The 27,546-nt window shown below is 40.5% G+C and overlaps 2 protein-coding genes across 4 annotated transcripts in view; one reads left to right on the forward strand and one right to left on the reverse strand.

The window, feature by feature from the left end:
• Positions 1 to 7,824, forward strand: part of LOC106960264 (parvalbumin-7-like) — a 50,694-nt gene extending 42,870 nt beyond the window's left edge. For both annotated transcript variants that reach the window (XM_015053264.1, XM_015053262.1), the window contains exons 2-5: positions 5,642 to 5,707; positions 6,650 to 6,782; positions 7,055 to 7,164; positions 7,696 to 7,824. In XM_015053264.1, the coding sequence (XP_014908750.1) occupies positions 5,647 to 5,707; positions 6,650 to 6,782; positions 7,055 to 7,164; positions 7,696 to 7,721 (330 nt within the window). In that variant the 5' untranslated portion in view covers positions 5,642 to 5,646 and the 3' untranslated portion in view covers positions 7,722 to 7,824. The remainder of the gene's footprint in view (positions 1 to 5,641; positions 5,708 to 6,649; positions 6,783 to 7,054; positions 7,165 to 7,695) is intronic.
• A 900-nt stretch (positions 7,825 to 8,724) lies between these two features.
• On the reverse strand, positions 8,725 to 25,315 carry LOC106960263 (brain-specific angiogenesis inhibitor 1-associated protein 2-like protein 2). Of its 2 annotated transcripts, XM_015053261.1 has the most exons (14): positions 25,060 to 25,315; positions 24,682 to 24,757; positions 22,640 to 22,726; positions 20,970 to 21,031; positions 20,785 to 20,856; positions 19,580 to 19,663; positions 19,355 to 19,477; positions 17,782 to 17,880; positions 16,696 to 16,765; positions 15,844 to 16,042; positions 15,672 to 15,737; positions 14,220 to 14,409; positions 11,922 to 11,962; positions 8,725 to 11,515 (listed from the first exon to the last, which is right to left on the reverse strand). In XM_015053261.1, exons 1-14 carry the CDS (start codon positions 25,111 to 25,113, stop codon positions 11,434 to 11,436), a joined length of 1,305 nt encoding a protein of 434 aa, XP_014908747.1. In that variant the 5' UTR covers positions 25,114 to 25,315; the 3' UTR covers positions 8,725 to 11,433. The 2 variants fall into 2 exon arrangements, with proteins under 2 accessions (XP_014908747.1, XP_014908746.1); XM_015053260.1 differs by having other exon boundaries at positions 19,355 to 19,663.
• Positions 25,316 to 27,546: the final 2,231 nt, after the last annotated feature.

Genomic DNA, 27,546 nt, shown 5'->3' on the forward strand with positions numbered 1-27,546 from the left:
AAAAATTAGTTTAGGGCCAAAAAATCAAAAAAATTTTTTTTTTTTTTTTTTTTTTTTTTTACAAAATTTGCTATTGGAAAATTGTTTCAATTTTTGAATTCAACAACAATTTTGATTTTCTTATGTTTTAACAACAAATCAAAACATTTACATAAAAGGAAGCAAGACATTTTCAGAAAAAAAGACAAAGCAAAAACAAATTTGCAAAACATTAGTCTAAAAAAAGGAATATTAACTTTATTGTTGGTGTCATTCTTTGTGGAAATATTATATATACACATGGAAACGCCTAAAAACTGCTGATACCACCTGTTGTGTTATGTAGTGTTATATCACTCCACGCCACTAGGTGGAGCCGCTGACAAGAAGTAAATGAGAAACGTTAGGGAGAGTAAGAATGACGTGACAGTGAAGTGCTCCTTCAGATACACGACGTTAATAAATGCACCGAGTTATTCAAGAATGTGTCTTGTTTTTCCACACCATTACACCACCATGTTTATAATTACCTTTATATGTGTGGACATCGCTCTATGCGTTAGCATTTTTGGCTAACTTGAGGGTCTAAGGAGCCACATGTGGCTCTGAAGCCACAGGTCGGAGACCCCTGCTGGTCTAGACGCAGTCACTAGTCTAATCACAATAAGAAAATAAAACAAGTCAAGTCTTAAAGGTATCTTGGTTTAGTTATAGATCACCTCTTCAGGTGGATGACCTACTGACTTTCTGTGCCCTCGATTACAGTAAAGGTTGTATGTTATGTAGATTTAAGACATCTTGTTGCTGTTCTATTCAGCTGTTTTGAAGAGCATCATTAGATACTGTTTCATGAGTTTTTTTGTTTTGTTTGTTTTTATGGTGTACCCTAACTAATGGGTGCATGTGTGCTTCTTTCTATGTGATAAATTCATTGGTTTATGTTGTGTGACACATTAACAAGGCAGTTATTGTAACAGCTCTCGAGTCCAAGACTAATTTCCCTACAACTGCTATAAAATTTGATTTTGATTTTGATTTGATTTGATGATGGATTTATTGGCTTATGACAAACTAATACAGATTTCAGTTGGATTCAATATTGGACTTTGACTGGACCATTCTCACACATGAATAGGGCTAAACCATGTCACTGTTCCTCTGACACTGCGTTTAGGGTTGTTGTCCTTCTGAAAGACACTAGCTCAAAGACTTCTGCAGCTTCTGTCAGGTTTTATTCCTGGATTGCATGTGATGTGTTTGATTTCTGAAACTTGCAGTATTTGGATTGTGTACCAAGCTGTGATTTTTTTAAAGGTTTAAATGTTTGACTTTTGTTGTTTTAAAGAACTGCTTTCCACTTTTCACTGTCTCATGAAGGTCAGGTTAATAGTTGCCCGTTTGATCATTGTTCTCCCTCCTGACTTCTCTTTTCTAGTGTAGGTGGACAGAAATGACTTGGTGGGTTTTCTAGTTGGGTTATAGTCTTTTTCTTCTTGGGATGGATTGACCAGAGCTTTGTGTGACGTTCAATGTTTGGGATATAGCTTCACTTTGAACGCCATTGATCTAAGGCCTTCAGATGAAGCTTTGAATGACAAAGCCGTCTTACTGAGCTACACAATCCTACAAAACAATGCTCATAGTTCAGTGGGTTTGTGCCAGAACCATCACAGTTAGCAGAAACAAAAATTAAAATCCTCTACAGTGAAATCTAATTCCTGCCTTTCTGCCTACACAGCAGTATCACGTTTCTCTGCGTCACCTCCCTCCTATCGCCTCTTACTTTATCTGTGCCACTTTAACAAACACACACTCAAACAAGCATGGAAGAGCTCGAGTTTCTTGAAATGGAGGCAAGTTGTTCTCTAAGCCTCCTTGGCACAAGTCGTCTTGGTGCTTCAGTATAAATACACACACGTTCACACTCATGCAGCTGTTCCAGTGGACCGGGGAGCTGGCGGCTGCGCAGGACCGGTTAGGTTTCCCACACCTACTGAGAGCATTACGGACACTCAGATCCTCAAGAGGGAAACAATCTTCTACTTTCTTCAAAGGGCGCAAAGCTGAAACTAAAGTAGAGTTGGAGAGAAGAGCATGGATGATATTTTATCCACCATTAATGCTCATTGATAGTTGTTTTCCATATATGAAGTAGGCATTGGTGTTAATCTGAAAACTCAACTATATCCTGACATTTAGGTTAAATCGTGTTTGTCTGATAGACTTTCACATTAAAAGTGGACAACTTGGCTTTTTTTTGTAAAATTAACTGTTTGTTTTCACCAAATGTAAAACAAAATATGTTTTGTTTAAGATGCAATACAATTCTGTTGATTTTCACATCTGCGTGAGATTTCTGCATCTCCATCATCAGTTTCAGCCCTACTTTATGTAACCAGGTAAAACAAATAGGTACCTGATTTGCATCTTTTCTTCAGGATGCAAATGATTGATTCTTGTTAGTAATTTAATTTAATTTACACAGTTGGTGTGAGTATACACAAACGTCTAGCTTATTATGGTTTTGGTTGCGGGTGTAATGTCACTTGTTAGCAGCAGACTTTATGAATTGTTCATCAGACAATTTGAAGTAAAAATAGCCATGCTGACCTGGGGCCAATGCTACAACCTAATCATGTCCGAACAGTGCTGGGAGCACTCGAAATAATTTATTGTTACTCTATTGGTGATGCTTAGTAGTATTGAGCGGAAAAATAAAGTATGAAGTGTAGCTTACAAGATACAAATAAAAAAGGTGCAGAAAATGACTGCAGAAAACCCTCATACCTGCACGTTAAAGAAAGTACTAAATGAAGCTGGGATTAACAGAGAACACAGGACTTAAAATAAAAACGGTTGCAAAATGAAAAATATTCAAGTTATGGAGCAAAAATAGTCTTTTGTTACGTGACTGGTATTATATTATAGTACAGTATTATAATACTAGCATAAAGCTCCTACCTAGCAACGACTTCAACAAAATGGCGCTTTAGCAGCACTATTAGCACTAAACAGAGACGTAGCAACGCAGCTTCGTAGAAAACGGAAATAGAAAAAAAAATTTGGCAGTGGCGCATCTAAAAGAGGGCAAACATGACGTCAGCAACATCGCTTCAGTTTCGTAATAATACAGTTCAATTAATTACCGAACATCTGGATTCTTCACTCATGTGGCCATAAGGTCGTCCTCTCCGACACGTCTCGGCTCAAAAATGTCCGACTCTTCCGTTTTACCAGTAAGAGTGACAGAGTACGTAAACAAGATGTTTTTTTTTTATAAACTTCTGGTACTTTTAGCGCTCTCTGTTACGACAGCACCACACGCCGACAAAAACAAGAATTACAACCAGTAGGTGAAATAAAAGCAAAACGGGGTTTACAAAATAGATATTTACAGGTACCCATTTGTTTTACCTGGTTACATAAAGTAGGGCTGAAACTGATGATGGAGATGCAGAAATCTCATGCAGACGTGAAAATCAACAGAATTGTATTTTTTATTTATTCATTAGGATGTAGGAGTGGTGTAACTTCATACTGTTATGAGGTTTTCCACATTTTTCGTGATCGGCTGACATTTGGATAACCGTGGAGGTTACTGAGACCGTCATGCGTGTCGGCATGCTTTTATCATCAATGAATAACAAACATTGTCACTTCAAATTGGATTAATGTACTTACATCGTACGGTTCTACTCGCAGCACGTCGCGGTAAATCTATATTCTCCTCCTCGTTTTGTCTTGAATTGTTTGTTTTCCCCCAGGATATCTTTCTGCTAAAGGTCAGAGAAGAGCTTTTACAGTGACAGAGGATTGGATGTGTGGCCCACACAAGTTAAGCACTGTTCATTATTGATCTGTGTGTGCAGCAGGGTGTTACTGAAGTAGATAACGCCGAGCCTCTGCAGAAGCTCATACATAACCGGAGCCCAGTTTGACACCAGAGGAGAAAATCTATGAACTACTTCATATAGTCAGGAACACTTGACTTATTTCTTTGTACTTGTCTAAACCGCCCAGCTTGATTGGCATGTTTTGTTTTGTTTTTTTTTAACCACAGACACAGACATAGATATGAAATCCCCAATTTGTGTTGTGTTTGAAGCAGAACAATTACGTAAATAAATCCTACAGGTGGAACAAAAGTGATCAAAATAAGCTCAGAAGCATTGCCAAAAATGGCTGAAGAACTTGTGGACAGAGGCAGCGCAGCTAGCTTCAACACAAATCTAGAAAAGTATTAGTTTAAAACTTGTTTTGTTTTTATTTTTCTGCACAAAAATTCAGAAAATATACCAAAAAAATAACCATGTGTTGTCAAATTTAAGGTGTGCAAGTAAAGTGGTAACGTGAATATTTTTCAGTTTCCTCCTGACTGGTCTGCAGGTCTCTCCTTTCCTGCCTCAGTCAACTTTTTTTTAACGCTTCGTTATAATCTGCAGTGAATGGGGTTTTTCCCTGCCTGGCCAAGTGGACGTCTGATGAAAGTGTGTGAAAAGTGTTTCCATTTCACACTTACTACGCAAAACTTGAAAATACCGCTTCACTTAACTCTGGTGGTTTTGCATTAAAAAAAAAAAATATATATATATATATATATATATATATATATATATATATATATATATATATATAAATCAGTTGAGCATTAATCATTGTGAATTTTTAGGATTTAGCATTTATTGATTTTTTTTATGGTTTTGCGGCCCTTTAGTATTTTTTACTTGACATTTTTGGCCAAACTGTTATCAGACTCTTGAAGAGGGTTTTGTTGGGTGAAGTTGTTTTGCCTTTTACCGAAGGATTTCCCCATTAGCTATGCATGACGTGCTGCGCGTTGCACTGGACGCTTACAAAACAATTATTTTTTTAAAATCCAGCAGGAAGGTTAACTCAGATCTAATCTAATGATTGCAGGTCATGCAGGAATGCTTCCCTTCAACAATTTGTTGACACGTTGCTCGTTCCCTCAGACGCCCTTTATAGTCCCGACTTCCTCTCTTTCCCCGCCGCCGTTCGCCTTCCTGGTGTTTCCGTGCTCTATGTGTGCTTGCAATATGAAGAGGTGAAAAAGGGCATCGCCAGAGGGTGACAACTTCATAAGCGGTGATCGGGTTCGATCACACACCGAGTAAAAAGCCAAAGTGCCGTCAGGGGCCGGGCTCGGCTTTCACAGGGGAGACTCTGCATGTCGACTGGGCTGACGGGTGAAATTCCCCAGCAGTATTTCAGAGACGGCAGAAGCCTCGGCTGGCCCCCCTTTCAAGCCCCGCTGACTTTGCCTCTGTGCCTCGTTTTCATCAACTCAATGGCATCACGCAATCAAAATGGAAAACACAGATTTCCACATTTGTTTGCTGGAGATGTCAGAATCCACAGCTGGTATCGATGAACTGGTTTCTGCATCGTTTCCCTCAACTCCTACCTGCTGCAGCCGCCTTTAACTTTACACCTTTTCTAAACTGTCCCCAATCCATTCGTCACCCATCACTTCCCTCTCGCATGTCCTGATTCCCTGCTCCATTTCTGGAGCGTACACCGGTGTAAAGCGAGAACGTCTCAGTTCTGTCTCTCTCTCTGTCTCTGCAACCTTGTTTTTCACCTTGTCCATTCTGTTTCCCCCTTTCCTTTCCTTTTCTCCCCTTCCTGTTGTCTCCGCCAGCCAAGATGGCAATGAGCAGCATCCTCAACGCCGATGACATCAAGAAAGCTCTCGACGCATTTGCAGGTAAAAACAAAAGAAAAAAAGAAAAAAATAAACACTTGAGGTGGATCCGTAAAATCCAGCTTGGATTCCTCATAACCAGGTCAAACTTAAAAAGAAGTTTTGTTTTTAAATTTAGTTTGAAACACTAAAGTTTTGTGTGCGTGGCAGAAACCTTAGCGTAGGATTACAGTTTCAGGTTTTGAATTTTTATATACTCCTTGCAGATTTCAATTTAAAACCATTTTCATTCAATCAGTGATTTTGTTTTTTTTCCTCACCGCACAGATTCTTCATCAGGTTCGCGTCAGGAATGTGTTTTAACATTTCCCATTTGCATGTTAAAACATGACTTTACACCTAAATCCTTCCAGGGGTCAGAATAACTCTGGAATTAACTAAATGTTTTTCTGTTTTGTCTTTTTTAATCAATTGAGTTTGTAGCAGAGAGGCCTCCCTGCATGAATGAGCGATAAATTATGCAAAGGCGAGTCTTTGGTACTGGAGATGTATTCTGAGCAAATAAAAATTGTATTCATGTCTACTTTTTCTTTCAAAAAGGACACAGAAGGCTTTTAGTTTCTCACATAGAAATTGTGAGTGGATAGTTTGTCAATTTAATCTACCAAACCATATAATAATAGAGTTATTTAAAAAATAGAATCATGTTTAAAAGAGGGAAGCTTGCTGCTCAAAAATCTGCTCCAGCCGCAGGTTCTTCACCTTCACGGTGTTAAACGTTAAGGGCTTATTTTTATTTTCTGTCAGCAAATATGCTTACTTCTGCATGCTGGTTCGTATTCCACCTTATCTTTGTGGACCACACGTCCCGTTCTTGTCGTCCGCGTTAATTTGCAGACGCGTTCGGCACGGGAGAAAACGTATTACGAAGCCGAACCACACGTGAGACGACATTGGGAGTTCTGGTGTTGAAGCATTTCCTGTGTCTTGTCTTTCTTCCTGAAGTTGCTGACTCGTTCGACCACAAGAAGTTCTTCGAGATCGTTGGTCTGAAGTCCAAATCCCCCGACGATGTGAAGAAGGTCTTCACGGTGCTGGACGCCGACAACAGCGGCTTTATAGAGGAAGAGGAGCTCAAGTGAGAAAAAAGAAAAAGAAACGCACAAACCTGACGGAAAAGCTCAAACCTATGGAGTGAAAATAGTCTCAAATATCTGTGCGTGAGTGTGGAATTTGCAACCCGTGTTGCATCTTTGTGTGTAACTTTGGATAGTTGTATCTGTGAAACGTGATTTGTAAATCGTACAAAGAAAATACACAGGTATTTTGAGACTATTTTCACTCCGTGCAAACCCAGCTGAAGTCAGAGACACTCTTCCTGACTGAATCATCTGCTTCTTGTTTCGCCAGATTCGTCCTGAAGGGTTTTGCCAAGGATGGCAGAGACCTGACAGACAAAGAAACCAAAGCGTTTTTAAAAGCGGCTGACAAGGACGGAGACGGCAAGATTGGAATCGATGGTAAAAATGAAACGTCTAAATCTGACCGCGAATGTCTAGGGCAGGGGTCACCAACTCCAGTCCTCAAGGGCTACCATCCTGCAACTTTTAGATTCACCTCTGCTCCAAAATGTCTGAATTCCCTCACCAGCATTCATTCCTCTCTGCAAAAGTACATTATAAAACAACAATGTGCCTGAAAAACACATAATACTGTCCCTTTAATTAAATGTTAAAAGCTAATTGTTAAATCTTGGTGCAAGATTCAAATTCTCCTAGGTGTGCTGAAGTGGCGCAGGGGTTAAGCACGGCCCACATTAAGGAGGCATTAGTCCTCGATGTTGCAGGTTCAAATCCTGGTCCTGGATCTCTTTCTCCTTACTTTCCTGTCTGAGCCAAAAGAAAACTTTAAAAACAATCAGTTTGATGAGAAAGAGTAAAAAATTCGACTTGTTATCCAATCACAGCTCATAAAGCAGTAAACACACCGCCTCCTGCTTCTGATTGATGGATGTGACGGTTTGTGGTCCTGACTGCTTTCTGTTTCTCCAGAATTTGCTGCCCTTGTGAAGGAATGAACAGCCGCCCATCGCCGTGACGGATCGCCTCCCAGCCCTCACCATCCCGACTCCATGCTCACCCCCTCCCCCACGCCTCACTGCAACCTGCACCCCCCCACACCGACCGACCAACTGAGGCCAGAACCCGCTTCAAGCGCTCCTTCCCTTCAACCTCAGCCTCACTGCTGTCTCCACAAAGTGAAATGCTGCAGTGAAGTCGGCTGTGCTACGCAGCCCCCCACCCCCCTCTCGTCCCGCACCGCAGTTTAATAATTTATCCTGTTTTTTATACAAACTCTTCACGTTTCTGTTCATGTATAGATAGGAAACACTCCTGCAACTAAAGTTTGTATTTTGAAGCACATGTAGATATTTACAGAGAGCATTTCCTTCGTTCTCCTGACCTCACCGTCCGTCTAATCTGCCTGTTCTCGTTTCCTTCTTCTCTCTGTCGACGTCACTGAACCTCCCCTCCCTCTTCACCATCATCCCATCCACCCAACTGCTTTCCATCTATCACTTTATCCCCACCGATAATGAGCTGTTGTAAAAAAAACAAAAACACAATGATGGCAAAAGTCAAGCTGTGAAAGTAAATAAAGGAGTAATACAAAAAGCCTGGACAACGTCTCTACTGATATGCTGGGTTTATTTCTTTTACGTTCAATCTACAGTTCAAGATTTTACACTCACTCAATCAACATCAGGAATAATGTCGTACAGAACTATAAAAATTATTAAAATCAACCTTTGGGTTAACAAGATTTTCTCCAATTCACACAAGCTCAAAAATGTCCATACACCCCTCAATGAATTTTGAATAAATGTCTCTGAGCAAACTGCAGAGCAAGCAGGTTTTGTAGCCATCCTGGTGTAATTCATCTGGATATTTAACCTGCTTTTGTTCATAAAATGGATCAAAATCATTTAAATTGGGTAGTTAAAATGATTTTTAAGTATAGTCTATCAATTTTCTTTGCGAAATCTAGGGTATTTTACAAGTGTTTTTGTTTTTATCGTCTCCTAACTTGTTCTCCGTCTTGTTTGAACAACCAGAATCAGCTGATTAAGTTAAAAGGTTTGAAAGACACTTTTTGATTCTTGGATTGTTTTGGATCGTTTTGTCCAATTTTTGTTTCAAGATCATATAAAATCCCAGTAATCTAAATTCAGGTTTCTATCAACATTTTTGAAAAATATTTGGAGTGAACTAAAAAAAAAAGAAAAAAAAGCCTAAGGTCTAATTAATCCTGCAAAATCTGCAACCGGATTAGGCAAATATCCAGCTAGAATTACACCAAACGTGACTTGCTAACCAGTATTTAGCCACATATTTTTAAAGGTGTTATGTATATTTTGGAGCTTATTAGGACTCAATAGAGAAAAAACACTGAATAAACTCAAACTTATGCACCAAATTCACCTTTAAAGTCATTTAACTTGTTTGCCATCAAGCCATTTTGTGCTGAAAACATCGACTAATCATTAAAAGCTCAAAATTAGCACTGGGAGTTTGTGTTGACTTGCTTCTGGTTTTCTTTCACCTCCTTCTGCTGTTACTTAGAAAGCACAACAAGAAGCGCACTTAGGCTGGTTATAGGTGCCACTTTGTTAGCCCTCATTAGTAAAAGACTCCCGGAAAACAAGCAGATGAAGTCCCGATTTATGAATGTACATTCTCTGCTGAGGACGAGATAAAAAGGCCACAACATCCCAAGTAGCCGGAGTCTTTCCTCAGAAGAGCCAGGATGCTGTCAAGCCATTAGCACAATTGGATTCACACCAAGGTTCAATTTAGGTTAAGTATGCCCAGTGGAGGACCCAAATAAGCGCCGCAGGAATCTTAGATCTTTTTTTTTTTTTTTAGTAGGCCATTGTGGTGCCTGAGCAAAAAGATCTGAACTGCACCGACTGTCAATAAATTCACTACTTGCTCCAGCGCACTGTTAAACGGGGAGCCATTGACGACTGGGACCACAAAAATGAGAGGTTATTTCTTAAATAGCGATAAAAACCTCCCGCTATGCTACATTAAACTCCCATTAATTTGCTTCATTAGAGAACGAAAACAAATGCAGCAGGCTTTATTAATATTCCCAGAATTTAGCAATGAGGAAGACATGATATTTGGACGTAATTCGCTTGAATTTCAAATCAGTGATCATCCCAGACAGATGGCATAACACCAGAGTTTTTACATGATCTGCCTCGGGTTCCATTATTTTCTAGAAGTGCATTCGCGGCACATTTAATATTTAGCGACAGAACTATAATCTCATCAGGACATGTAGGTATAAATGGAGCTGCAGATGCAGGAAGAAAAAAATCAGGAACAAAAGAGAACTGATATAGAGCTGTGAAACGACACAAGCTATCTACAGCTAAATACATTTGAACGCATATGATTCCCAAAATCGGAATAGATTTTTTTTTTCTTTTTATATTTTTATCATTTTGAAACCACAAACTTCAATGTATTTTACTACGACTTTATGCGACAGTTTATGGTCTTTGTTTCAAACTGTGATTATTGTTTCATTGTTCTGCTGAATAGAACCCAAACGCAATCAGTTGCCTTCAAAAGTTGCCCAATTAGTAGGTTGGAGAACATCGAGGAAGAACGACAAACACCAGAAGGTGTAAGAAAGTAAAAAAAAATAAATGAGGGGAACAAAATTTAATGAACGTGAATTAAATTTTTCTGAATTTTGCTGGGTTTTTCCCCCCCAGTCATTATTCTAAAATGTGTTAAAATAACTTACTAAAGATGGAGATAGAAACAACCTTTATTTTTCAAAAATTGGGGAAATTCAGGAAACCGTTATTTGCCGCTCTTATTTCTTTGATTGGCTGCCAGAAAAATTTGTCAAGTTGCTTTGCTACTCAAGCTGGAAAGAAAGAAGGAACTGTCCAGCAGCATTGCTCTGATGCTACTAAAAACAAAAAAACTAAACCATGGAGAATAAATACAATTTGATAGGATTGATATAAAAGGTATTACTTTTTTTTTATCACAACTGTGGTGAAAAAACTCACTGCCAACTAAAATCAGAAGACAAGAGGCAGCATTCATGCTAAATCAATGCAATAATTACTGAATGGTGAATAAAAATTAGAAAAATAAAATGTAAAATTTAATGTTTCTTTACAAATTTTGTAGTAATGTTTGGGTTTTTAAAGTGAGTCACAGGCCAGGAGCCAATGCTGTTTGAGGAACCTCTCGCTTGGACCAAAACATACTGTTTCTGTGGCCTAGTTAAAGTCCAAACCTAGATTTTAAAACTGATGTTCGCAGATGATGCAGCATTTTAATTCCACGTCACGTCCGTCCGATGAGAACCTCCTCAAAAATTACAAAGTGTGCTCTGTCTTACACATACACTTTAAATCAAACACATTGACGTTTGTGCTTGTAACAATACAAAAAATTGTAAAAAAAATAAAAATAAAAACCCCACAAGAGGTATTAAAATTTTAAAAGACTAACTGCTTCACTCATTCACATGATGATAGTTGTCAAGTTGATCTAACATCTGGTTAAATTAATCTGCAGGAAAGAATACGACTATAAGAAAAAAAAACAAAAAACAAATATGATGTATTTTTGTTTTGTTTTTGGGTTAAAAGGCATTATTATGGCACACAGATAATGCTGTGGTTCAATAAAACAGCCATCACCAATCGTCCACCTGTCAAACTAAACGGAAACGCCTCTTCCCTCGTCGAGAAGTCATCTCCGGTATAGTACCGGAGCAGATCTGTCGTTGGTGTGAGTGGGCTTCAGCTTAACCGTGGCGAACGGATTGGTGCCCCTGAGGAACGCGAGAAGAAACAGAGAGAGAGAAGTGAGAAAAAATAATAAAAAAGAAACAGGGTGCACCTAAAAATAATTGCTCCTGAATCTGGCCATGCAGGGGGGGCCACAGCCAGAGACGAGCGCGCTGCGTTTCAAACGTCGTTTAGTGAACTGTTCTTCTGAAGTTCCCAAACGTCTGCGGCTGAAATGGTTTCTCTTAATGGAAGAGCAGTCAGTCTGTGCCGCTAAGATCAGTGTCCCCCATCTATTGCTCTCAGATTTAATGGGTTCATGATTCACCTCAGCAAAAATAAAAAATAAAAAATCTCCCTTCCTCCAGAGGAGAGGAGAGTGTGATGAATTGGCTTCGTTTTAACAGCCGTTCTCCACTTTCAGAGCGAGACTGTGACTGTTGCTCTTACCTCGGGAAGAGTTCGTTCTGCGATCTTCCTGACTGCGACTTCTGCAGGAAGAGTGGAGAGAGGAGGAGAGGTTAGCGAGGGCCGGCCGGGAACACCAACAGAGGCGGCACACACACACACACACACACACACACACACGCTAATGGAGGCTCAGCTGCCCTGTCGCACTCCTGATTTTAATCTGTCCTCCTGCAAGTCGTGCACCGACGTGCAAAAATGCAAAATATCACTAAGTTTTTGGTCCAGTTTCTAGTGCAAATATATTAGCACAACTTGAAATAAGACAAAACTAACATACAAGTAACTTTACATCAAGATATAGAAGTAAATAACTCCTTAATATTGATGAAAAAAATGTACTAGTTCCACTGATTATTTCTTTTATAACAAGATGTTTTTCCTATTTAATAAGTGAAATAATTTGCTAGTGCAACTAGCGTTTTTCATCAATTTTAATGTATTACTGATTAAAAGCAAAGTTATGTCTTAATTTTAAGTTTCTTGTCAGTTAGTTGTTTTATTTGCAAGTGTACAAAGATATTCATTTTCTCATTTACATCGTTAGCTTGGTTAACTTTAAGCTAAATGTGCCTCTTTGACGGCAGATTTACAGCTAATTGAACTTCAAGACGGTCGTTGTAACAACATTGACACATATAAGGATATTTAATCAGCTTATTTGTGTGGTTGAGTAGCGAACAGCATCACACAGTGGAAACCAAACAACAGCACACATCTGCAAACCGCTGGGCTCACGTCGTCAGCAGCTGGAGCTTCCGCCCTGCGTCCACCAGAACGAAGGCTGAGGAGTCATTGAGAACAGGACTCTGCCACAGTGCCCCTGGTGGACAGACGGGTGAAATACAGCTACAGTTCATGTGAGGAACCCCATCCCGGCCACCGTATCTATCTGCTAGTGGTGGGGTTCACGGCTCTTTTTTAAAGCAGGGTGTCAAACTCGTTTTCATTTCTGGCCTCATTCAAAGCTATAAATGTTCTCAAAGGCAGAACGTATTAATAAAACTACAAATGATATTAGTTATTGAAATGAAAGATGACATGAGTTTTGGATGAATAATTTTTTGCTCCTTTTGTTTATGTCCCAGCGAGAGTGCTGCTTATAAGTCATTCCCATAAGGTCAAATGTTGGACAGGGTCATGATGGAATAACAGCATCCTGTACAAGTACCTCACTTTCCCCTTGTGCCTGTTTTCTTTCTCACCCAGTAGAGTTGCAAGGGGGGATCTTTTTTATGGTTTTTATTAACCATAAAACTGCGCAAACTGTAATCATAAAACTGCGCAAACTGTAATCACAAAAATAAATTCTCTCAGTGGAAACACGACAATTTGAAAAAGCTCACGTTTTTGTGCTAGGATGAGCTGGTTTTTCAAGATGTACTTCACAAAACTGCAATGAAAACGCTTTTTTGCATCACACGAGTCATGATAAACAGATAGATGTTACTACTGACAGAAACGACAAAGAAGACGACAGGAAGTGGTAGGAGAATGACGATGATTTGTTTTTGGACAAAGTTCATAAAAAGTTGTTTGTGTCATTCGGACGTGTTGAATCAATAGCTGTTCTGTGAAATTAGTGGCTACAATTTTTGTGATTTTAATTTAGTTTCTTATTTAATGGAAACATCTCATCTGCAAAATTGTGTTTTTCTTGACATCAGCAGATTATCGACAAATGTTTGTGCATACTTGCTATGGAAACGCAACTACTGCTATTCTTGCTTAGAGTTCGTTAATGCAAGACAACTCTCCTCAGAAAACTAAAAACAGATAAATGTGCAGAGCCTTATAAAAATACAAAAATTCCAAAACTAAAAAAAAAATAGTTGTGAGAACTCTTTTTAGCTTAAAAATTTTCATTTCCAAATTCATCCGACACATCAACCATGGTTCAGAGTCGTGTCATTTCTGTACAGAGTCAAAGTGGATCCTTCAATATCATCCCTGTCAGTTTCTTTAACGATATCGCTTCACCAGCAAGACGGAAACAAACATGGCGGATCTGAATTTCATCATCTAGAATCAATACTCGTTCCGCATGAATTGTGTTAGTAGATGCTCGATGGTAAAAAAAAAAAAAAAAAAAAAGTTTAAACAGGCGAAAACACAAAAACAAGCCCCATCCCAGGCTGGCTGATGACATTTTAGAACTCAACTGTGGTAAAATGTAAAAGTTAGTCATCGTCGAAGCGCTTGCTTTAGCCGTTTCTGGGTGAACTACTGCTTGTATTCTTAATGGCTTTCTGAGTAAGACGACATTTCCGTCAGACTCACAGATGAGGACTGTGTGGGTGGAGGAGGCGGAGGAGGTGGGGCTCCACTCCTGCTGCTGCTGCTGCTGCTGCTGCTGGGTTTCGGCTGGTCGAACATGCTGCTCATGGCGCTGCTGGTCCTGCTGCTGCTGCTCACTCCTGGTTGGTCCAGCAGGTCGCTCATGCTGCTGCCGCTCCGTAGAGTGTAGTTCCTGGGTGAAGGCGAGAGAAATCTCAACCCAAAAGACGTAAAATCTTCCGCGTTTAATGGTCGCTAACTCTTAGAAATCTTAAATATGAAAGTCATTGTATTGTGACAGAGGGCTTTGAGCCTGGACTACTAACAAAGTAAAGAGCTGCTCCCAAACACGTCGAATTTGTCACAAATTTAATTTTGTGTATATGTTTGCTGTGTTCGTGCTCAAAGTAAAATCGCTAAGCAGCTTTTTGTGGGTTCTCCCACAGCTGTGGGTCACCCATATATGGTAAGTAGTTCATTTTATCCATCCAGACTCAAGTTTGAAACTGACCCTGTTTTAAAATGATTAGCCCCCAAAAATAAGAAGAAGAACAGCCTCGGAGCAAATGAACATGATCTGCTTTTTAAAAAAAATATTATTATTATAATAACTCCAGGTTAACCTCAGGCCTTTCATTTAGCCACTTTATCCAGTTGTGCTTATTTATGAAGTTTTTGTTGATTGATGAACACGTTTAGAAGCAGTTATAGTTTTCCTGAGTGATTTTATTTCTGCCAGCTTTGTTCTTCTTTAAAGAAACACGAGTATTTAGCGGATTTTAGCTAGCCGGGATGTTTTCTCAGAAATAAAGAGTAACCTGCAATAGGATGAAATTCCTTCAGCTCTTGTGACTTTTATCCTTTTTAACTTCTCCACAGGATGTGGGTTTAGATAAAAGACGCCCAATCGATGGCAAGTATGAATTAAAGAAGACGTTGAATCAAAAATTGCTTATAATAAGAGATGTGAGCACATTTGCAACATTTTTACTTTATTTTTCCTTATAGCAAACTTTTTTATATATATAATTTTCAATTATATTGTGTTTCACGTACACCATATAGCCACAGTAGCTCCAACACATCTGCGAAGGCTTTCTACAAGGTTTATGGGAACTCTTTTTAGAAGAGCATTTGTGAGGTCAGACACTAATGTTGGACAAGAAGACCTTGATCACGGCATCTGCGCCGATTCATCCCAAAGGTGTTCTAAGAGGTCACAGTTTTCTTCACACCAAATTCATCCTTCATCATTTTCTCTACTGACTTTTATTTTGTATATTGACGTGCGGCCATTTTGAAACAGGATCCCTAAACTGTTCCCCACAGAGCTGGAGCATGAAATTGTCCAAAGCGTCTTTGCGTGGCAGCGTAAGCCTCAAAAATCTATGCTTAACTCAATGTATTTTTTCAAAAATAGTTTTATGATCATTTTAATGGTGGAAAGGTTATTACCAGGAGCTGGACGACATCGGAGGATCATCAACCTCTTCTACGTAGGAGGCTGGAAACCACCCCTGACTGAGAACGAGGACAACAGGGAGCAAAGATGTCAACCAGGAGGTAAGCATTAGTCTCAAGAGTGGGTGACGCCCCTCCACCCACAGCTCAGCTGCCGCCCCCTCACCCTGAGCCGTTCTCGGCGTATCCGTAGAGCCAGCCGTTCCGGGGCTGCCGGGACTTCACAGTGATGATCTGCCCCTTGGAGAAGGGCAGCAGGGTGGGGTTGGAGTTGGAGGGCTGGTGCGGCGCCTTGGCCCTCATGGTCACAGCTCCGCCGCCGCCGCCGCCTCTGGAGCGATAAACGCTTCCCACCGGGGATGGCGCTGCGAAACACACACAGAGAGCAGTTTGCTGGAGCAGAAATCTAGCCGATAAAGAGCAGAAATTATGCACCGGAAGATGTGAACGGCTGAGCTTTGTTTTTAATTCCTGCTCAAATTTGCATGATAAAGTTCTAATTCATTGTTATTCCTAATTACATGCATTAGGACTCTGAGCTGACTGCTAAATCTGCATGCAAATTTCCTTTTGTTTCAGCAGCGGGAGATGCAGATAAATTGATTGTGCTCAACAAGGTGCCATTTTTTCCCCCTCCTGAACAGAGAGCCGACTATGACGAGGAAAGGTGTTTAACATTGTCGAGATCGCTTTTAGGCTTGTTGATTTGTCATTACTGGGTCAAATTTTATTTTTTTATTTCCTTTTTTACTTTAGTTAAGAGAGTTAAATGATTAGACAGTGGTTCTGCAGGAAGGGCACAAACCAGGATGCGGTTTTCAAAACTACAAGGATGAAAAAGACTGAAATGATTATGAGCTATCAGATAAACTGATTTCCACCAGCAGTGCTGCCGACTGCAATTAATTACAAAAAGGTTAAATAAAAGTGAACTTTTGAAGAGGTTCATCTATTGGGAAGTCTCTCCTGGTGTCTAAAAATGCAGAGTGATATTTACTCCTCCATAAAATCCACTCACCTCTTGACGGTATCTTGCCCAGAGTCATCTCCTCTCGGATCTGTCTGATGTCCTCCGCCCTCATCCCTCCCTGGAAAAATGTATTCATCCAGCAGTATGTGATGCGTTTGTCAATATAACGGCATCAGAGAGGCATTCCATCATTACAGCTGTTTCCATATTGAAGAAAAACGTCTTTGTAATATATATATTTTTTTACATCATAACCACAATTGTAAATGTATCAGGGTTTTTGTGCGCACAGATTGGAGGGAAAGTGACAAATCCCTGAGTCGGCCTTTGGTTGTAATCCCAGCTGGAAGTCTTTCGGTTTGTAGCTTTACAAGTTTTCTGCACATCTACAGATTTCTGCTCGTTCTTCTTTGTCGTTTTGTCCAATTCTAGATTTGCACCACTCGTTGTTGGAGAAGCTCTGTTACTTTAACTCTCATCTGTTCTCTTTGCTCTTTTAGCTACGACTGTAGCCCAATCTGTGAGTATTTGATTCACAAATTCAAATATTCGTAGTTATGATGGTACAAAGACACGCTGAACATACTTGCAGCTCATGCGCTCAATGTCTCACAGGCTTCATTTCTACTACATCAGTCAAAAATAAACCACAAAATCCATATTAATTCCCTGTTGCTGCAAAGGGATCAGTGGATCCTTTTCACCTTTCAGTCGAGGAGCAGGGTTTAATCTCAGGTTGTTAATTCAAACAGTAATTACAGCTGTCGGGCCTTCAGACTGAGGCGCTGCGCAGCTTAGATTCAGATTTACACATTTTTATGCCGTAATTCTGCTCCCGTTCTCCGGCTGCAGGCTGAATCCTCTCTGTCTCTGTAATCCAGTCTAATTGAATCACAGATCCTCCACTAGGGGGCACCCCTGCAGCTGAAGTCGAAAAATTGAAACTCTTTTCACTTTCCAGAGAAGGATTTAACACGGATTCCCCTCCCCAGAGAATGGTTTTCCTACACCACAGCCTAATTGCTGTAAAGTTTTTGAAGGGCTCTGAGTTTAACCTGGGCAGCAGCTTTGCATAAATGATTCACGGACTCAGCAGTTTGTTTCTCGGCGAGTTGTTGACCCTCTTGAACTCACAGCGTTGTCCACAGCAGCGGGTCGCTGGAGCTCAGCTCGCCTGGTGGCGTCGACCTCCTCCGTCCAGACATCGGTTTTCTGCAGGAGAGGCCCTGAGATCTGTCACATGAAAAAGAAAAGTGTGAACAGTCCGGCACTTCTTCTCCATCAGGCCAAATATAACAGCACTCCTGTTAAAACACCTTTAAAAAAATTCAGCTTTAACTGCAGCAGCATGATTTCAATATAAAAGTGAAACGTTTCATTTGGGAACTCCAGAAAACTGTTTATATTTGTGATGATACGACAGGATAGACCTTTTTCAGGTCTCAATCTCAAATGAATGTTATGCAATGGTCGCCATGGATACGTGGTGATCCTTGTTGAGCTTTCAGACTTTGCCTTTAACCCTCCTGGCCACCTTGCTCACTTTCCAAGATGGGAGAAAAATAAACGTGGCTTCCTGTCAGACTGAAAGTCGGGCCGCTTTGAAGCAACAGGGAAACAGAAAGTCATTCATTACTAACTAGAAGTTCCTAACTCTGAAAAAAAAAATTAAAAATCAAAACACAAATGATAATACGACATAGATCTGGGAGTGCAGCACAGCTCCTTGCCGCCTGAATTGAGAAAAGGAGCAGCTTTGAGCAGTTGTGGAACAGCTTATGATCCCGTCATTGATTTTTGTCACAACCAATTAAATTAGTCAGATAGAGGCTGTGGGGAGTCAGAGTGTGTTTAGTAGTTGTCAATATTGACAATTAGCAACCTCTAAGATAAGAGCAATGAGTAATATTCTGCCAACGCCTGAGCGTCGGTTCCATCTGTGATAAGAAGAGGCAATGTCGCACTGCTATTAACACACGACTGACGTCTGGTTGTTTTTACACAGTAGGATATCAGAGCATCCAACACTGACCTTCTTATAGATAACTATAGATCATGTAAAAAAATTTTAAAAAAAACATGCCCTAAAGATCAAGAAGTGGCAAAAACACAGACTTACTGTTCCACGTGTTTACGTGTCTGGAACAGGTTTGTGCTTAGCACAGTGTGGCCACATGAGGGCAGCGCCCAGACGTCTTATTCACTATAATCAACTGTTTCAACACACAAGCTGTGTGTTTTTCTCTGAGAAATAACTTCAGGTCTGAAGTCTGGCATGGCGAGCGCGGTTCCAACACGGTTTAAACCGTCAGAGCACAGCAGTAAGTGACCATTGTGACCATAAATATGATATTATTCTGTCTGTTTTATGTGTAACTTGTGGCTTTAGTCGAGGTGCCGGCTCATAACTCAGGAGTTCCCAGTGAATGTAAAACATTAAAGTACTTCCACGCTGTGGGGTCATAAAAATGAGTCCAGAGTTCAAACACGCAACCTGTTATAATGCAGTTGTTCTTTCTGTGGAAACTGTGACGCTGCTGTGGGAGCGTCACCGATTCCTGGAACACGCATGGACCATTGGAGCCGTACATCGTCTTTTCCTGTTTCTAATTACAGGAGGCGTCGTTAAGTTGCCATTAGAGTTCGGTTGCTCGCGGCGACCAGAGCAGATCGTCTCAGCTGTGAGCGTCAAAATGTCTCCTTGTACCTTGTTCATGATGAGGCCCAAGGACTGTACGAGGCCGCAGTGTTTCTCAGCAAGGAAGCGGTACCGCCTGTCCTCCTCCTGCAGCGCCTCCTGGTGGCTCTCCTTCAGAAACTGCAGGTACTCCTGAGGACGGACGGTGCAGATATGCATCAAACCCAGCAGCAGAGACATCAGGAAGCGTTTCGCTCCAGTTGAGAAGAAAAGGGGGAAAGAAAACAAGCAGACCTGGCCGGTTCCTCCTCTCCGCTGCCTCTGCTGAGCCGCCGCCGCCTGCTTGTGGACTTCCCTCTCGTACGTCACCCTGCTGTGCTGTGGGACAGTTCGGATCAGATCCCTGCGAATTTCTTCCAGTTCTGATCAAAACGAGCAATCTGACGCACGGTTCTGATCAAAGGTTTACACAAGCTCATTATCGCCACAATCCCACCTTGTTGTTTGACTTGTAACTATTGATTTGAACTTTTTAATAACAACTTCACTGCGTTTAAAGAAAGAACTTGCTTGTCAATCTACATGCTCAGATTTACTCATAGACTACAACCTAACAGGCTGCATGGAAACCAAAGGCTTTCTGAAGCCATCCACAAGGAACTGGAATAATTATGTCTGAATATTTAATAACTACAGCGGAATATCAGGGTCAATCTAAGAAAATAAATAAATAAATAGAATTATGAGAATAAAGCCATAATATTTCAAGAATAAAGTTGTAATATTACCAGGAAGTTGAAATACTTTGATTTTATTCTGTTAATATTATGGCTTTATTCTTGTACGAGCTTTATTCTGGTAATTTTACCACTTAATCTCAAAATATTGCGACTTTATTCTTGTGATACTACGATCATATCCTTGTAATTTTATTTATTTATTTATTTTCTCAGCGTGGCCCTACACTGTAAAAAAAATCAGCACTGTGGTTGACGATTTTTACAAAATTTATTGTTATTTACGAATAAATTCTGTATTCGTAAATATTGAATTTTAACATATGTACAGTAAAACTTTGGCAACCACAGTTGCTGGTATTTTACAGTAAATTAGAGACCTTTTTTTTTTTTAAACAGTGTAATACTCCGTCGTAGATTCCAGAAAACAGAAGTAAAGCTCGCCTTTATATTTAAGTTACATGTCTGATTTGTTATTGTCCAAATTTTCATTTTTCTCTTCTGAATAGTAGATTTAACATTCAGCTAAAACAGTTTGCTTCATAATTGTTCCTGAAAACGGGATCGGATATATATTTAATGTTGGATTTCAAAGATCGTGTCGAAGATGTGAGTCACACTTTGTTGCCACGGTGACACGGCACGCATAGCTTCTTACGGGGTTATAAAAGTGACCAATGAATTAATAAATCTCATCATGTTACTTTATCGTTTTGCGTCTTTGTTGTGACGACATCACTCGTCACATGGACTCTCACTCACTGAGATGTAGTCGAAGTCCATCTGAACGCTGCTCTCCATCACCTGCAGGACTTCCACACTGAAGTTGCGGAACTGGAAAAAAGATCAACACAGTTCGCTTTGGTTTCAACAAAAACGAAAAAAAAAAAAAAAAAAGCCTGACCGGTGACTAAACCAGTAATCTGATCAGCATTGACATCATTTACCACTCCCTCCAGCTCCTTGGTGAGTCTCCGCTGGCTGTCGGCGATCTGGATCAGGACATCTCCTTGAAGATAAGAACGCAGTTTGTTGTGAGCAGATTCACTCACTGATCATTAACCTGCTGCGTTTAAGTAAACATGAAACCACTGGCACGGCTACGTAATCTAATTCAGGCGGTGAATAATTTATTACAGACAAATAAATCTGTAAAATGTTTATATTTTTATGTGAGCTTGTCGTTCAGAGCTTTATTCTCCGGGCAGGAAGTGGTTACTGTTTGATTCTTCATTGGACCTCTGCTCCATCTCGCCTTCTTCTTCAGGACTCTCATCGGGGCATTGTTCTGAACTCGGTACGATTTGTTAGAGCTACATTTAAATAAAATAAAAGCTGCGACAATTTGAATCTTGTGGAGGGTTTTATTCTCAATGTACATGCTAACTGAAAAACAAAGAAGTGCCCAGAAGAAATTGTTGGATTAAATTGGTCGACTTAACGAAAAGGGATGTAAATGACAGAAAGATGTCGGTTTCCTGTTGGTGAGTGATGGTCAGATGAAGATTAATAGGCAGAATGGGGTTTAATTTGATGTAACTCCTCCAACCTCTAGTGATAAAGAACAAGGCAAAGCTAAAACCAAAGTTCTCCACTTATTGGTCCCTCTAGCTTCTCCAGAGTTACGGATCATGACCGAAGCTTTTGGTCAGAAGTGTCAGATACACAGTTTTATTGAACAGATGCATGAAGGCCTTGCATCACCTGGTCCAATTCAAAGAGTGGGAGAAACCTCAACTGGACCGCACAGAGCGCTGACCTCAAGACGACAGAACAGATTTCAACATGTCCAGCAACAGCGTCCGACCTCAGAGATCCTCTTCTTGCAGAATGAGCAAAAAATTCCTATAAATACACTCCTAAGATGGTGGGAAACCTTCCAGTCTGAATCTGCTCCCGAGGTAAAGATTGCGCCGTCGTTATATTAACTGCTGCGGATTAAGAACAGGAAGTCACTGGCACATCTTTTCACCGCAAAATGGTAAGAAAGACAAAAAGAACCTCTCTAAAGCAAAGAGTGGCAGCTTGGGGGCAATCAAGTCTCCATAACAACCATTTATTTCAAGGCCTCTGAGCATATTTCTACTAGTTTTGCGGATATAGGTGGTATACTGTGGTCACTGTTAGCTAATTTGACTTTTTGTTGGGCTCAAACGCCAACAAAACTGTTGCTCTGAACATTTTGTAATGACAGACAGAAGAGAGTCCAGACGCCTGACAAGACTTTCTGTTTGCATTTTGAAACGATTCACATGGAAGATTGATCTGTTCTTTCGCAGTAACTGAAAGAAAACTCACACCTGCACAGCCGGCCTGTATGCGAGGTGTTTAACCTGACATCGTCATTTTAGCTCTGAGCTGGAAACCAGAAAGACTTTCTCTCCCACTACTAAACAACGTGGATTACCTTCTTCTCAGAACAGCTTTTCAAACACATCAAGGGAAATGCGCAGCAACGCGCATTACACATTCACCACCGTGTTTGCAGGGGAGCAATAAAACACGGCCCGAGGTTAAACTTTGATCCCCTCGACGCGGCGGAGAGCCTGCGTTTAATAAATGACCTCGATGACAAACCGAAGGCGTCCCAGCGAAGCTGCGCAACGACGTCACGTACCCAGGGAGCGGGACGATGAGGAGTAGAAAGCTCTCTCTCCGATCTTTGAAAGCGCCGTGAAGTAAGCCTCGCTGCTGACAACAAGGTCTGAAACAGAGAAAAAACAAAAAGTCGTCGTGCTTTCAGAGACACGTCTGCCGTACAGACACACTTTATCATCACAGTCTTGCAATAAGTACATTCATATCTGCTTAAACTTTATCACTTTTTAAAAAAAAATATTTGTAACAAACACGTTTGTTTCAGTTGCACTTTATGTGACAGACGCAAAACTGAGGGTGGTAGGAAAGAAAACATTTTTCCTCAATAAATTAGCTGAAAAGTGTGGCGTGCATTTATTTCCATCCCTTTTATTCGGACTTGTGTAATTAGTGAAAACATCCCACGTGTGTGTTATTTAATCTCGGTACGAATCAAGCTGTTCTATGAAGGCGTCGCAGGCTTCTTGGAAAACATTAATTAACAAACAACAGGAGCAAGCAGGAAGACCAGGGAACGATTCACACACGGAGGAAGGCTGTGAAGACGTTTACATGGTAGACGTCTCTTCCTTATCACCTGAAATGGAAGGGAGCTTTTTGCACTCCATAAATCATGCCTTTACGAAAGAGTAGGAGGAGGAAAATTATTGCTGAAAGAAAAATGTGAGAATTCTTGTTTGTTTATTTGTTTGTTTGTTTTTAAGTAATTTAGGAGCCAAAGCGAAAATGAAGTATTTTTTTTTTTTTAAATGTTTAAGAAAAGTACATCAATATGAAAGAATATGATGTAATAGGTATGCCGGGCCAATCGGTGGCGCTGCAACACCCCCAGAGAATTACACACACAAAAACAATAAAAACAAAACAAAACAAAACAAAAAAAAATAAAAGAGGGGAGCCATTTTTGTTATTTGTGAGAGTTAGACACATGTGGGATAGAAAAAGAGAGAGATGGAGTTATGACATCTTCAATTTAAAAAAAGAAAAGATGTGACTCACACGGAAATATGAAACCGCCATTTTGAAATTCATCCACTCTGAAACCCGGTTTTGAAAAATTAACATTTCTGGTTTGTTAAGACACAGAATTCGTTCAGACTCGCAACCTGAACGACAAAAGATAACTTCTGCAGGTGGCAGAAACCTGAAAACTTCACAACCTGAGTACACGACCACCATGGCGAAACACGGTGGCGGCATCATCATGCTGTTCTTCAGTGGGAACAAGGACGTTGGGTTTGCGTTGATTGGAAGATCCAAATACAGGAAAAATCCTGGTACAGACTACAAAGCCGTTGAGTCTGGGGTTACCCAGTCGTAGCTACGTCTCTGTAGTTTTTAAAATAACCGCAGATTAATCGACAAAATCCGAGACCAATAAAAGCGGCTATGATTACAGTGTGTGATGACTCACTGTAAAGAGCTCAATCAATTGAGTAAACAAGCCATGTTTGAATGGATGTTGAGGGAAAAGCTGGTCGGCGTAAGGTTACGGCTCAGCGGCGCTGCAGGTGGCACATAGGATCTTAATCTATATTTAATGTCTGCCGGTGGGGCCGTTACTGAACCATGTAGTGTTTACCATCTTTTAACTGGTCAGAGCTCTGTCCGTTTATGACTGCAGCTCATTTTTATTTACATATAATGGCAAATTAAACTACAGGTGTTTTCCCGTCTGGGTGAGGATGATGATGATAATGATGTAAATAGTTCCTTTGAAGTAATTGACCTCTAACAGAGAGACAGCAGGTAGACATAAAGAATGTCAGCTTTCTTCCTTTTCCTCCTTCATTTTTTCCTTCATCTCTCTTATAATTTTCCTCTCCTACTTTATTTTTCTCTACTACTTCTTTTACTCCCTTCCTTTCCTCTTTCCTACCTTTTTTGCTTCCTTCCCACCTATCAACCCTCACTTCTTATCAACTTCCTTCATTTTATCCTTCCCTCACGCAAACTTTCTTTTCTAGCTTTAAATCTTGATTTGTTTTTTGTTTTTCTTTTTCTCAGTTATTTATCCCTCCTCTATGACTACTTGTGTCCTTTCCTTCATTCCTTCCTTACCTCTGAAGGCACGGGCAAAGTGGTTTCCCAGTGAAAGCAGTTTCTGTAGACTGGGGTTGAGCTCATCAGTCAGACTCTGTTAGAAAAGCACAGGCATGTATTCACTGAAGGTTTACTTGAATTTTGAAAGACAGAAAGATAGATAGATGGAGAGAGAGAGAGAGAGAGAGGAAAAAAGAAACTTTGAGAAAGTCTGGACTCAGCCACAGTGGGATCAGTAAAAGAACATGTTCTATTCAATCACGCATTTTCTCTGACAACCAAAAGACTCAAATTGTTCTTGGGACGATGGATCGCGTGTGATTGATTGGTGGAAATGGCTCCTTTCTTCTCGCCCTCTAGCTCCGGTCCTGAAGACCTTTTTCTTTTGTTACTCACCGAGTAAATCCCCAAGGTGGAGCGGTGCAGCTGGTCGCCATTAATTCCCGACATGTTCACATCCAGAACGGCGCGGCAGTCAGTAGAAAAGGAAAAACAAAACCCTGGGGAACGCCAGAAACCAACCCGTCAGTCATCCAGGCGGACCGAGTCAGGCCAGCGGAGGAAAGGCGGGTCGAGCCGGATCGAACCTGACGAGGAGCCGAGGCAAGAAGGCGGCCTGGTGTGATGGAAACCAACACCACCCCCGTCTGAGAAAGACAGGAGTAAATAATTAAACACAGCTAAACCATAAAACACACTGGCTTGGCCCATGCTCTCTCTCTCTCTCTTTCTCTGTGTGTGTGTGTGTGTGTGCGTGCGTGCATGAGTCCAAGACTCACTGTGTGTTTCATTCATTTTATATCAGAGATCTGTTTTCATCGAGTCATAAAAACAATCTAGTTGTTTTTCCCTGCATTTACTATTTTGATCATCAATAAAAAATCATATTTATCACATTATTTTGAGCTGACTAACAGAGATCTCATAAAGCATATCTATCATTCCTTGTTTTGTTCATAGAACTGACCTAAACGTTGCTATGCTCTAGTGACGACACGGAAATTTACTTTTTACGGCTCTGAGAGAAAAAAACACAACGGCAACTAAAGAGTCAGGTTGGATAAAGACAGTCAAAGTGTTTTTAAGTCTTCCACGGCTTGTTGAGCTGGATTTCAATGTGGACTTTGACTGGACCATTCTAAGTCGTGGACTTTGACTGGACCATTCTAACTCATGAATTTTGGGAGGCAGGTGCTCAAGAGGAGAAACGGGGAGTGAGATTTACTGGAGGGACATCTTGAACATCATGTGTTTTAACACAGAAATGTTACTTTGGGCCACACTCTACACAATACGAACACACACACACACACACACACACACACACACACACACACACACACACACACACACAAATGTAGAAGTTTCTTTGCAGAATGAAGGTGCGATAAATATTTCGGAAGGGCACATTTTTCTGCCTAAACAGAAAATCTCAGGAGCTTTAGCACCACCTAGTGTCCATCTATGCACATCACTGATGAAGCTGGTTATATCTTTGCATTTTCTGACCAGAAGATGATTTTTTTTTTTCCTGTATTCAGCTTCAACTTCCTCTTTAAAATTCCCACAGCTTCATATTGCCACCACCATGACTTTTTGAAGGTTTTTGTTTGTTCGGTTTTGGTCTCCTTTAACCAGAGCAACTTCCTCCACGTGTTTGCTAACTTCCTTGCATGACCGATGGAGGCTCTGAACAGGTTGTAGGTTTTCTTTCAACAGTGGAGTCAAAATGTGTTTAATGTTGTCAAATCATCAGTACACAGTGAACCATTAGCCAACCAGGCGACTGCTGTAGCCATTTGGATGTTTTGGATTTTAGCTAGTGGCGTCAGGATAATGGGGGGCAAAACAGGAGTACAGATCTTTTTCAAAAAATTAAATTGCAATTAAAAGAAGATGCAGATCTCCTTCTTCCATTGATCTGCTTTATTTACGCCGAACTTCCGTTTTTTTGTTGTATATATCTTTCTCATATTTGCCCGCATTCGTGAACTCCCTGTGAACTCACTGCAGTCAAGGCGATGCTGCAAGACTGATCCATCCCTCCTTTTTTCCCTCTCTCACTCTCGAAGCCTGTACAAAAAAAAAAGAAAAGAAAAGAAAAAAAGGTGTAAAACCCGTGCAGTGTTTTATCTGATTAGTGGGGGGGAAATCCAAACAGGAAATGAAGCAGCAGCTCTGATAATCGGTTTTGGAGAGCAGCGTGAAGACGGGAGAAGAAGAGACGCAGCGCACAGCAGATGGCACTATAAACCAGAACATTCAACAGGCTCAGCGGACACGATCAGCTAATCTCTTTGTTCTGTAGTTTCTCTGTAGACTAAATTTTATGTGATAAAAAGAGAATCGGTGCTGTTTCGACACTGCTAGCCCCCCCCCACCCCGGTTTTTTTTTAAAATAAAATAAAATAAAATGATTTACAGGATTTTCTGATGCTGGTCCCAATACGCCAAAGCTGCATTCACTCTCCCTCACCTCTAAATATTACATATTTACCGATATGTAATATCGGTAAATATGTATGTAATATCAGTAAATATGTAAAATGTATCTTTGTGTACATTTTACATCAGAGAGGCTCTTCCCTCTGAAATAAGTGAAAGTTAATAAAAGCTTTGATCACTTCTTTTTTTTTAATGTTCTCTGTTGCTGCCTGTTATGCTCAGTCTTCCTTTACAGCAAATAAAGATCCATTAGTCGCTCGTCTACGATCATCTTAATTATGTCCAGACTGGAGGACAGTGAGGATTTTCCCAGCCATCAGTGCCGTTGAGTTTACGTGTTGCATATAAATGAAGGAGGTTTAAAGACTCTGACTGTTTCTCATCAGACTGTTTAATGATTCTCAGCCTCTCTCTCTCTCTCTTTCCCCCCTCCCTCCA

Source organism: Poecilia latipinna, unplaced genomic scaffold, assembly GCF_001443285.1.
Source record: "Poecilia latipinna isolate Pla-1442-1.1 unplaced genomic scaffold, P_latipinna-1.0 Scaffold1172, whole genome shotgun sequence".
NCBI lineage: Eukaryota > Metazoa > Chordata > Actinopteri > Cyprinodontiformes > Poeciliidae > Poecilia > Poecilia latipinna.